Raw genomic sequence first — 12,530 nt, 5'->3', positions numbered from 1 at the left:
AAAATCAAATCTCTTTAAATTAACTCAAGAAAAGCTGGATACAATAACCCAAGAAATAAAAAAACAGTCACAGTCTAATGCTAAAAAAAAAATTTTTTTTTAATTTAAAGACACCCTGTAATAAATATTCAAGGACTGATTATTTTCAGTTATTTAAAACACAAGAACATGATGAAAATTAAGAGCATCTCGCTGATTTCTTAAACCTTAAACCCCGAGGGCATGGGTAAGCAGAAACAGTAACAATATAAATGTACACCAAATAAATATTAATGTTAACAAACCTATCGATCTTAAAATTGAGTCACTGGCTCAGCACTGAAAATCTATCAACAGAACTCACTACATTAACATATTAGAAAGAAAAAAAGCACCCCAATAATCCACTCAATAGAAGCTAAGGAAAAAATCGGATAAATTCATTATAAATCATCTTAGGGAACAGCAACAGATGGAAATGCCCTCAACTTGAACTGATGGACCTACCACAGCACACGGGAAGGGAGCTATTCTGTCTTCGCGCCATCAAATGCTACCATTCTGCAATCTCCTCAAGTCTCTATCTAACACATTATGCAAAGACAAAAACCCACAACTAAAAGGAATTGTATATACAATTAAAGAAAAAAGTTAATGTGTCATTATTTGCAGATGATACTTTCAGCTAGAAAATTCATAGAAACTTGGAGATGGCTATTTGGACAGGTGTTTCAGGACACTTGTATAGAAGACCTGGTACATATTTTCCTATTTGGAACAACAACAAACAAACTTGACAGGATTGTGTGTGTGTGTGTGTGTGTGTGTGTATACGTATGTATGCATGTATATATATGGAAAATATATAGCTTTAATGAACACAAAGGACTAGAATTGAGAGACTGATCAAAGGTCTACATGGGATATTGTTGTGACAGTTTACTATTATAAAACTGTTTAACGTTCCCAAATGATAACAAATTCCAATCAGGATGTTTTATGGACTTAATACGCTTATTCCAAAATTTATCTTGAACTGTGTATGTGCAAGAAATTTTGGAAAAGGTTTATTTATTTTTTCTGAATAAGTATTAAGACAAATTAGAAATAATGATCACAGCAGAAAGTATGCTGGTCTGACCCAGTCATCGTGTACAACTACCTTCAAACTCTGAGCCCTCTTCCAACGGTGGGATAAGGGCAGTTTAAGTTGCTGACCAATGTGATACAAGCAAAAGTTAACAGGTGAAGTTTACAGGAAAGCTAATTTTTCTTTTTAAAAGAAAAGACTTCTGCTGGTATGCTCCTTTCAACCTCTGTCTCACGTTTCCTCTTCCAGTCTGGTATGTAAAGATAAGGTCTGAAAAAGTAGCAGTCACCTTGGTGACCACAAGGCAAATGCCTGAAAATGTTCCATTTCACAGTTTACCTTCCATGTTAAATTTCCAGAGAAATTAAATATCAAAAATTAAGTGTTTATGTACATATACTAAAGAAATTACAGAATATTTACATAAATTTTGGTGTCGAGAAAGCCTTTACATGCAAGACAAGAAAATACAAATTTTCTATTTATCAAGATTAATCCTAAAACTCAGGCAATATGCAACAGACACTCAGATGAAAAATAATTTGCACTGTAGATGTAGCACAGTTAATAGCCTTTCCCTAATATATAAAGGGCTATTAATGAAAAACTAAAAATGGCAAATAGGGCCATTGAAAACTGAGCAGAGAACACTAAAGTCATTTACCCTGGATGAAATGCTAATCAAAAATCACGTGAAGATACTTGACCTGAATAATAATAAAGAGAATAGAGAACAGATAGTATCACTTTGCCCCAGCTGAAGGAGCTGTAGGGAACTTGGCATTCACAAGCACTCAAACAAAGAAATAAACTTAACTGGCTTAATTAATTGCAGTGTAAATTAATTATAGGCAGTAGCCAAGCTACAAATCTGTTTTACATACAGTCTGTAGTTAGAACGACAGTAAAACCCATTATATAAAAATTCAGCGTAGATACACTGGGTGCTTCTTTGTGACAGTCAACAAAATATAATTATTATTATTCCTGAGTTACTACATTAAAGATGTTTTAGTATATCCAGTAATTTCCTTTAATGTTTTTTATCCATGGAAAGGTACACTAATATACTAAGACACACACGTGACTTACTGACATTAGATAAGAGTTGTACCTAACTGTTTAAACAATGGACGAATTCTACTTATAGACTTAAGAATGGTACACATTCATAATCTGGGAACTGCCTGTACACCTATAATAAGAAATATAATGCAGCTATTAAATAGTAATGGTTTCTTGGGGGTGGACTGAGGAGATTTGGGGGAAATGAGTAGCTAATAACAATGAGTACAAGAAAGAAGAAAATGTTCTAACACTGATCGTGCTAATAACTGCACAACTCTTGATATGATTAAACTATTGATTTATATGATATGTGGATTATGTGCAATAAAACGGTTTTTGTTTTTTAAAGAACATTTTCTTAATCCTAACATCGAGTGAAACACTTTTTGCTTATTTGGAATTTTCAGACACTTTTTAGACAGTCCAAGTTGCTGAAAATGTATCGCATAATACAGGTATTACTGTAGAATACTTCTAAAATTAATGATAATATGACTGTAACTCTCAAAAGTTATTGGGAATGTAATACTTTTCTACTATTTGATAATATACTGTAGGAGCCTTGGTGGCACTGCGGTTAAACACTTGGCCAATAAGCAAAGATCAGGGGTCAGGGGTTCAAACTGACAAGCGGTTTGACAAGCGAAAGATGTAGCAGTTTGTTTCCATAAAGATTACAGCCTTGGAAACCCTATGGACAGTCCTACTCTATCCTGAAGCATCGCAATGAGTGGGAATTGGCGCAACGGCAATGGATTTGGTAGCAGGCTTATAAATTTCTAAATATACACGTCTATATTCACACATACACACCATAGAAACTATAGGCCTAAAATATATTAACATACAAAGGATCTCAAGACATAGTCTAAAATTAAAAATCAAGTGTCAGAGTGGGAAGTTTTTACATAATCCCATTAAAATTTAAAAGTGGAGAGAAAGCGGAAGGGAGACAAAGGCAGAGACAAAGACAGACAAACCTGGAAGTGAAATGGTACATACCAGAGTGTTAACAGCACTGGCCGCTGGGAGCATAGTAAAACTAGACAAAGCATTTTCTAAAAATACTCAGCATATATTAAAAATGAGGAGGCTTCAAAAAGTTCATGGAAAAATGGAATAAAAATATAATGGAATTTTCCCATGAGCTTTCTGCAGCTCCCTTGTGTGTTCTTGCTTGAGAGCAAGCAGAAAAACAGCTTAATAGAAAAAGTCAGAAGATGGAATTAACTTGGAAAAGATATTAATTGGTTACACTGGGACATGTTAACTTTGAGTTGATTATGGAAAATCCTGGTTAAAGTCACCAAGACGGATGAGTGGTTAGATAAGATAAAGGCCATCAAGATTATAAGTAAACCCTATATCGAGCAGGTAACAAGAATAAAATAAAAATAGTCTACTCAAAATAGTAAGTCATGAAAACCTAAAGGGTACAAATCTTTGTAGTGTCCTAAATTGACAGCTTTGTGTTTATTAGTTAATTTACATGCAATAAAAATAGATTCAGAGAAGTCAATATGAACATATCCAAAGGAAATTTGCTTCTGGTTTTCTAATGGCCAGGCAACCTTTAAGGCCAATGTGGACAGTACTTGGATTTTCTGTCTCCTTATTTCTTACTAAAACAATCATGAAATTAAATCTACAGGAAGGAAAAAAAGGGCCTATGAGTTTTTACCTAAATAAGAACAATCCATTTGATTGCCACCAATTTACTAAATGGTTTTAACAAAAGCACATTATGCTTTGCAAAGTTAATAAAGGAAGAAAGGAAACTTACTAAGCTCTGTGATAAGTTTTAGATTCTGCTGCCGGATATTTTCAAACTCTTGTTGTTTCTTCCGCATATGTTCTTCAGTTACTGCACAGCGATCACACAATCCTGCTCTTAACCTATGAAGCAAAATTAATTAAATTTTAAAAATTCTCATCTAAAAATATATTTCCTTGACTGAAATGAGAAGAATGTGCATACAGAGGGTCGGAAAAGGGAGGCAAATTGCAAAACCAAAAAAATTGTAAAAATCGCAGCATATGTAAATATATTTATATATAACGAGAGGGGAATAGATCTATGTACTTATTTCTATATGTTAAGAATTAAGGCTGCAGATGGACATTGGGCCTTGACTTAAGTACTGCCTCAACACAAGAACACTTCTAACAATCTGGCATTCTGTGAGGCTCACCTTCCTGACACAATCGCTGAAGACAAAATGGGTGCATAAGCAAATGTGAAGAAATGTGCCCGGCTATCCAAAGTTATAGTGTCTGGGGTCTTAAAGGCTTGAAGACAAACAAGGGGCCATCTAGTTGAGAAGCAACAAAGCCCACCTGGAAGAAGCACACCAGCCTGTGTGATCACGAGGTGTTGATGGGATCAGGTATCAGGCACCTAAGACCCAGATCAAAACCATACCCAATGTGAATGAGGATGGGCGGCATGGAGTGGAGACCCAAAGCCCATCTGTAGACAATTGGACATCCTCTCACAGAAGGGTCACAAGGAAGAAATGATCCAGTCAAGGTGTAGTATACACTGATGAAACACACATCTTTCTTCTAGTTCTTTAATTCTTCCTTAACCCCACTATGGTGACCTCAATTCTACTTTACCAATCGGATTAGAGCAGAACATGCACACTGCTACAGATAAGAGCCCACAACACAGGGAATCCAGGATAGACAAATCCCTCAAGGCCAACAATGAGAATAGACATACCAGGAGAATTAGGGGAAGGTGCGGGGAGAAAGGTTAATTGATCACAAGGATCAACATATTATACACCCCTCCCAGGTGGACAAACACAGAAAAATGGGTGAAGGGTTTACAGAGGAGGATGTAAGATATGAAAATAATAATCTATAACTTATCAAGGGTTCAGGAGGGAGGGCAGGTGGGGGAGGGAAGGGGAAAAATGAGGAGCTGATACCAAGAGTTCAAGTAGAAAGAAAACGCTTTTAAAATGATGATGGCAAAAATAAATAAATAAAATAAAATGATGATGGCAGCATACATGCAAATCTGCTTGACACAATGGATGAATGTATAGATTGGGATAAGAGATGTAAGAGCCCCCAATAAAAATATTTATAAAAAATATATAGCAACATAAGCACTTTTTGCTTCAGTAATCTTAAGGTAAATATGAAAATACACAGAACTGAAAGGGATTGATTTCAAAAAGAACAAAGAATTGTTGAGAAGCATAGATTTGCTATTTCTTAATGTTATAAGATTTATAAAATGAAAAATATTAAATACCTGATAAAAACAAAAAACTGTTATTTAAGATATTTCAATATTAGTATATTGTTTATAATATAAAACAATATTAAGATATTGTTTCTTGATTGGCATCCTCACTTGAAATACTGTTCACTTTTATTCAACTATCACTGGCTGTGTGATTTATCCTTTACCATCTTTTTTAAAAAAAATAATTTTATTGGGGGCTTACAGCTCTTAACACAGTCCATACATACACTCATTTCCCCCCCCTCCCCTTCCCTCATGAACCCTTGGCAATTTATTATTTTTTTTTCATGTCTTACACCAACCACTGTCTCCCTTCATCCACTTTTCGTTGTTTGCCCCCTGGGGGGTGAGGGGACTACATATTGATCATTGTGATCGGTTCCCCATTTCAACCCCCTTCATCCCACCACGCTCCTAGTATTGCTACTCTCATTATTCATCCTAAGGGGTTTATCTGTCTTGGATCCTCTGTGTTGCAAGCTCTTATCTGTATCAGCGTATATGCTCTGGTCTATCTGGATTTGTAACTGGGGTAGAATTGGGGTCATGATAGTAGAGCAGAGGAAGCATTAAAGAACTAGAGGGAAGTTGTGTGTTTCATCGGTGCTGTACTGCACTCTGACCGGCTCTTCTCTTCCTTGTGACCTTTCTGTGAGGGGATGTCCAATTTATATTTGCTATTTAAGATTGCAAAAAACTAGATCTTTAATACAACTTTGAATGAAAAGACAAAGAATGGAGTAGGGGTGCTCAATCAGTAAAAAGATTGGTCAGTGTAAGGAATAAAAACATAATAATTTATAAATTATCAAGGGTTCATGAGGGAGGGAGGGAGGGAGGGAGGGAAAAAAATGAGGAGCTGATACCAAGGGCTCAAGTAGAAAGAAAATGTTTTGAAAATGATGATGGCAACAAATGTACAAATGTGCTTGACACAATGTATGTATGTATGATTGTAATAAGAGCTGAACAAGCCCCAATAACATGATTTAAAAAAAAAGATTAAGGGGTACTCGGCAGTTGTCATTAAATTTTGGAATTATGTGAAAAAAGATTTATTGTCTAAGGCGCTAAAACAAGACCCAATGGGAAGAAATTACACAGACAGATCCTTATATAAAGACTTCTCCAACTACAGTGGTCCTCCCCAGCCATGCATTCTGTATCTGTGGATTCAACCAATGTCTGATAGAAATTATTTGGCAGAAAAAAAGCAATTAAGTTGCCAAAGCAATCCTTCAGAGGCTAACAGGGAGCAAGGGGCTATTGACAGAACATTTATATTGTATTAAGTATTGTAAATAATCTAAATATGACTTAAATTATACAGGAGGATGGGCACACGCTATATGCAAATACTTTGCCATTCGAATAAGGGACTTGAGCCTCTGTCGATTTGGTTTCCACAGGGGCACTGGAATCAGGCCCCTGCAGACAGCACGGGTGGCTGTGTTTACGAAGAGAAGGCACTACCTAAAGACATGTTTAAGCACAGAAGTATGATGACTCAGAAACTGAGAAGGTTTTAAATACAGGTGGAATGTTAATTATATCCATGGTGCCCAAACCTGATTGTTTCTGAAACCCCCTGGGAAGCTTTAAAAGGGAAGAAGGGAGGGGGAGAGAGAGGGAAGAAAACGATTCAAAAGTCTCCCCCTAGATCCAAACAAACCAGGTGTCATTGAGTTGATACTGCCTACGGTGGCCTCAGGTGTGCCACAGAAGAACTAACTGTGCTACAGGGCACAATCAACTAAATTCGAATCCTCAGGATGGCCCTAGGCACCTGTGCTCAGAACTCCTCCGGTATCCTTCCTGCCCAGCTTTACACCCAGACACCCTCATTTCTTCTTGTCCAATTAGGTTCTTTTCACGTCTTTCTAGTTAGTTCAATGTGTAACCTACTATCCCATAAGGGACTTCTAGAACATAAAATATAATCCTACTTCTGGGTGAATATTTCGCACAGTCAATACACAGTTTATGGTTTTCAACTTATACTACTGACTTATAAATTAAAAGTAAAAGACTGAAATCTGGTAATAGAAAAGAACATAACGATTGTCAAGCTTGTTAGCAGATGTCAAGTTGCACCCAGACACATGGCAGTTCAGCTGATAGGATGCAGGGGGAGAAAAAGAAGAGCAATAATGGAAGGATTAAAAGCACCAATATCCTCCCTTTCATGTGGTGAGTCCAGGGAAACTCTCAAGTGAAGCACTACAGAACAATGGGCTTCAAAAAGTTGGCAGTAGCTTGCAAGTTGCTAGGAAGATGCTGGGAGCTATGCCACCCATATTTCAGATACTGGCTGGGTCATTCATGGACAGGATACAGTGCAGCTTTCAGAATAAGAAAAAAAGTCTGATGAACGATTTCTGAAAATCATGACAGATGAGTGTCTGAAACAGTGCTGGAAGATAGTCCCCTGGGGTGAAAGGCATTCGCAATGTACACTGGTGAACGTTCTGATCACAGATTTGCTGGAAGAAATCTGATGACGGGAAAAATATAAAATAGAATTTCAAATCCGTTGAGAATATTCACAAATGCACTTTACACAATTGATGTGTGTATGGATTGCGATAACAGTTGTATGAGCCCCTAATAAAATGTTTTGAAAAAAATAAAATAAAAAAATTTCAAATATTATGGAACACAGATTTTTTTAGAGACATGAAGGATACAAAAATCTCTGAAACTACTGCCCTGAGATTATATCTTCATTAACCCTATGTCAAAAAACATTCCTGGAAGTTTTAACATCAAACATTAAACACACACACATCAAAAAAAACAAACAAAAAAAACTAAGAAGGTTTTCGTCCCATATGAAACCACCGATGGCTACAGGAGTGGGAGGAGAAGAGGGAAAGGGGAGTGGTAGCTAGTGTTAACTTGGGTGAAGGGGAAGACAATATCCTAAAAGAGAGAGATGAGGGAAAAGGGGCAGGCAGGAACAGGGCAAACCACGGAAGGGTTTGATAAGCTGTTTTAAGTTGTTGATGGCAAAAATGATCTGAGTGTAAACCCTCACCTAGTTTTCACTAAAAAGTTAAGAAAAGGAAAGTCTGTCTTGCGCTGGCAATATTTTGTTCTGCTGTATATGGGGGTCACCATGAGTCACAGCTGAGGTGACTCTATCAGTTACCAACAACAAAGATTCAAAAGTGGAATAAGTGAAATGGAACTGAAATAAAAACTATTCCAAAGTAAACTGTTGAGTTATAGCAAGAAACCAAAGAGCTTTTGACACTGCGAGGCCCTGGTGGTGTAGTGGGCTGCAAACTGCGGGCTCAAGTGGTTCAAAACCATCACCTGTTCCTCAGGTCTACAGTCTTGGGAACCCACAGGGGCAGTTCTACCCGTCCTTTAGGTCACTATGATGGCCATGGGTTGGTTTGTTTAGGTCTTGTTCCCCCAGCAGGGTTCCATCACCATCTTCCACTGCTGTTCTCAGATGGAAAAAAGCAAAATGACAGGTCTGATTTCATAGGAAATGCAGTTTCAGGGACTATAAAGATAATTCTACTTGCAAGACCCAAAAGCAACATGCAATCTGAATTTTATTCTAGGTTGATCATGGCCATGAAGAAATGAAAGTTTTTATTCTCTACTAAAATTTCCTAGATTAACAAATAAGCACAATTGTTTGATCTACCCAAAAAAGATTTCCTCAAATTTATTCATTTTCATTCCATAGGGACTCAATGAATACCTATAACGAACTCAGTATACAGTATTACATTTTAGTTTTGATGTCTTAGAAGCAATAGCTTTTTAGTTTAAATAGCAAATAAACTGGTACAATGGTATTTAAATGATACATTAAATTTGCTTAACACTATAAAGTGGCTTCAAGAAATGAGTGAAAAAATGGAATGAAAAGTAATGGAATTTTTTAACTTTTTGAAGCTCCCTCATAGGCAGTGTATTCAATATACACCTCAATACCACAGTGTTCATGGTATTACTTCTCTCATGGAGCTCTCAGTCTACTACAAAGCCAGGTAATGAAAAATAATAACAATGACTCACGTTATAATAAAGAATACAAGGTACTAAGAAAGCACACATCCTAAATTAACCTCGTCTGAGAAGTCATAGAAGGTCTCCTGAAGAATATGATGTTTACATTGATACGTTTGAGTAAAAAGAGTTAACAAAAGACAGTCTACTCTAAGGCTAAGCCAAAAAGTAATTGCTACAAAATCATACAAGTCTTTATTGTTTCTTAACCCATCTTCCACCAAGGTCTACATGCTTTAGAAAGAAATGCTTCTATCTCTCTAACCTTTCCCTAAAGAATTCTGTGCCCCTCGATTTACACCATATCAAAACGGCAGTTTGGGCATCTTCAAGGAACTCAATTAGTGTTCTTTCTCAATGTTTCATGGTCTGGGGAATAAAGAGAAGGCCTAAAGGGGCACGATCAGGGCTGGCTAGAGGATAGGCTAAAGCTTCCCAACAAAATCTATATGCCCATGCAAAATGAGATGCACAGTTGTCATCAAACAAGCAAGCAAACAAACAAACAAACTTCCTGGGTACAACTTTCCTGGTCTTTTTTCCATCAATATAATTTTCTTAAAACTTCACAATAAGGCCCATCATTGTTGTGATGTCCTTTGAGAACATCTATGAAGATTACCTCTCATTGGAACTAAAAAGAACAAAACAAAACACCATGGGCTTTGGAGTTACCTTTCTGCCTTGAACTTAACTAGCCCAGCAGAGCACACAGGCTATTGGCGCTTTTTTGGGAAGGCACCCTAAGGAGACAACTGAGAGAAGTATATCACAGAGAGAATTTGTCTGCAGCTATTCAATGACCACAAATATATGTTTAAATGTGTTTTGTTCAGAATAAATCCGTTCCTTTATGCACTGGGAACCTTAGTAGCAATACTTTGACATTTGAAAAGTAGTTGTAGAATCATAATTTCTGATTATGCGTACCTATTTTCCCTCTTAATGAGAAATGAAATTGAAGATACTTGCTGATTATCAAAAATGCTTTTAAAAACATTAAAAACTTTTGTATTAGATAACTATGCATAAATGACTTTGTTCATATTTTTTAATTTTTGAATGTACTCTCTCTACTCCTCAAGGACAGCAACTGATTCCTAAATCTAACTAAATATTTTAGGTTCCATAAGAAAAGTCTGTAAATGTAACAACAGTAGTAAAATATAAATGGATCTCATAAAATTATCTAACTTATTTTTACTGGGTAATTCCTTTCATCTGAACATGTCATTATGTTTTTAAAACATTTTCATAAAAAATGCATATGATAAGAAATTAGAAACTATTTCATTTTATGAAGAGCAGGTAGCAAGCTCTCAAATTACTATTTAGAAATTTTGACAAAATACATGCTGCTTATTAAAGGTCTTGGCAAAGTACTAATTTTTTATAGATTTTCTTACAGTTTATTCTAGATCTCATTCTTACATATAATATAAAATGAAAATGAACTTACTAAATATTACCTACATAGCCATTAATTTAGAGGTAGTACTTATTTTGAAGCAATTTAAAAGCTAAGTAACAAAAAACAAAAGAACTTCCAAGAAAATACACTAGGTAACAATGTTGAAGAATTAATATTTCAAAGTACTTGTTTTGATTAACCTTAGGTTAAGCCCAAATATTTGAGATTATCCTTCAAAATATAACTCATTTTTTAACCATTTTAAAATGAAGAAGCATTTATAAATGAAGGCAAACAAGGTGTCAGAAAACAACAGACACGGAGGACTGTGGAGTCAGATGTGTTCATTTCCATCAGCTATGTGACCGTGAGAGGGTTCTTAAGTCTTTCCCTGCTCAGTGTCCTCTCTAAACTGGACCTACCACCAATTTTATTTTGTTAATATAGTGTTAATATGTGTATGAAGTGCTAGAGCAAAGCCTGGATACACAAAAAGCGCTGAATAATTAGTTTTGTAAATTTGAAACAAAGCTATCTAGTGTTTAATTAACTGAGACTTCATTAGTGAGGGATAAATTTTAACGTGTCCAGAGGAAATTTCAGATTTGTATTTGAAGGAGGAAAGAAAAAACGTGTACAAAGAAATGAACTATATACTTCTTCCCCTCTACCACATTAATATTGTACAAGGAACTATAGCCCAATAAGGATATAAAGGTTGTCAATGTGAAAGGAGTCTTTGAAAATATCTCTATTAGTATGTGACAAAAGGTAAGAGAACACTGAGGATAAGAAACGGCCAAAAAATAATAATAATTCATAAATAAAAAGACAGCAAAGAATGACATCTACATGAAATTAGTAACTAGACGTAGACTAAATTCTAAGAACTGTGCTTTAAGAGGCAATAGTAAGCAATTGGACATCCCCTTACAGCAGGGTCGTGGGGAGGAGACAGGCCAGTCAGGGTTCAGTAAAGCACAGATGAAACATACAGCTTTCCTCTGGTTCTTTAATGCTTCCTCCCCACCATTATCATGACTCTAACTCTACCTTACAAATCTGGCTAGACCAGAGCATGTACATAGGTACAGATAAGAGCAGGAAAGACAGAACAGATAAACTCCTCTGGACCAATATTGAGTAGCCATACCAGTACGGGAAAGTGGGGTGGGGAAGGGGGACCAATCACAACGACCTACCTATAACCCCCTCCCAGGGGGAGGACAACAGACAAGGGGATAAAAGGAGACATCAGACAGTGCAAGACATGAAAACATAATTTATAAATTATCAAGGGTTCGTGAGGGAGGGAGGGACGGAGGGGGAGGGAGGGGGAAAAATGAGGAGCTGATACCAAGGGCTCAAGTAGAAAGAAAATGCTTTGAAAATGATGATGGCAACATATGTACAGGTGTGCTTGACACAATGTATGTATGTATGTATGGTGATGAGTTGTATGAGCCCCCAATAAAATTATTTATCTTAAAAAAAGAGGCTATAGAATAAAAAGACAATTTTAAGTATGAGATATATTAATTTAGTAGAAGAGAGTGACTTAGACATGGTTGCAATGGGAAGATGGGGGTATTCATTTCCTCTCAAAAGCGACCTGGAAAAGGAAAACTCACTCAAGAAGAAAAGGCAAGATGAACTGACAGCAGAACTGGAAGCCTACACTTTAATCCAAA

At 36.3% G+C, this 12,530-nt stretch overlaps 1 protein-coding gene across 1 annotated transcript in view; it reads right to left on the bottom strand.

Moving 5' to 3' along the window:
• The window catches only part of RBBP8 (RB binding protein 8, endonuclease), a 75,496-nt gene that overhangs the window by 33,266 nt on the left and 29,700 nt on the right, over nucleotides 1–12,530 (bottom strand). The window contains exon 5 of the mRNA XM_004702903.2: nucleotides 3,921–4,033. Within this exon, the coding sequence (XP_004702960.1) occupies nucleotides 3,921–4,033 (113 nt within the window). The remainder of the gene's footprint in view (nucleotides 1–3,920; nucleotides 4,034–12,530) is intronic.

This window comes from Echinops telfairi, unplaced genomic scaffold (genome assembly GCF_000313985.2).
Source record: "Echinops telfairi isolate 266 unplaced genomic scaffold, ASM31398v2 ScPeMD7_7400;HRSCAF=8409, whole genome shotgun sequence".
Lineage (NCBI taxonomy): Eukaryota > Metazoa > Chordata > Mammalia > Afrosoricida > Tenrecidae > Echinops > Echinops telfairi.
Note: the sequence above shows the minus strand (reverse complement) of the source record. Positions and strands in the feature narration are given on the sequence as shown.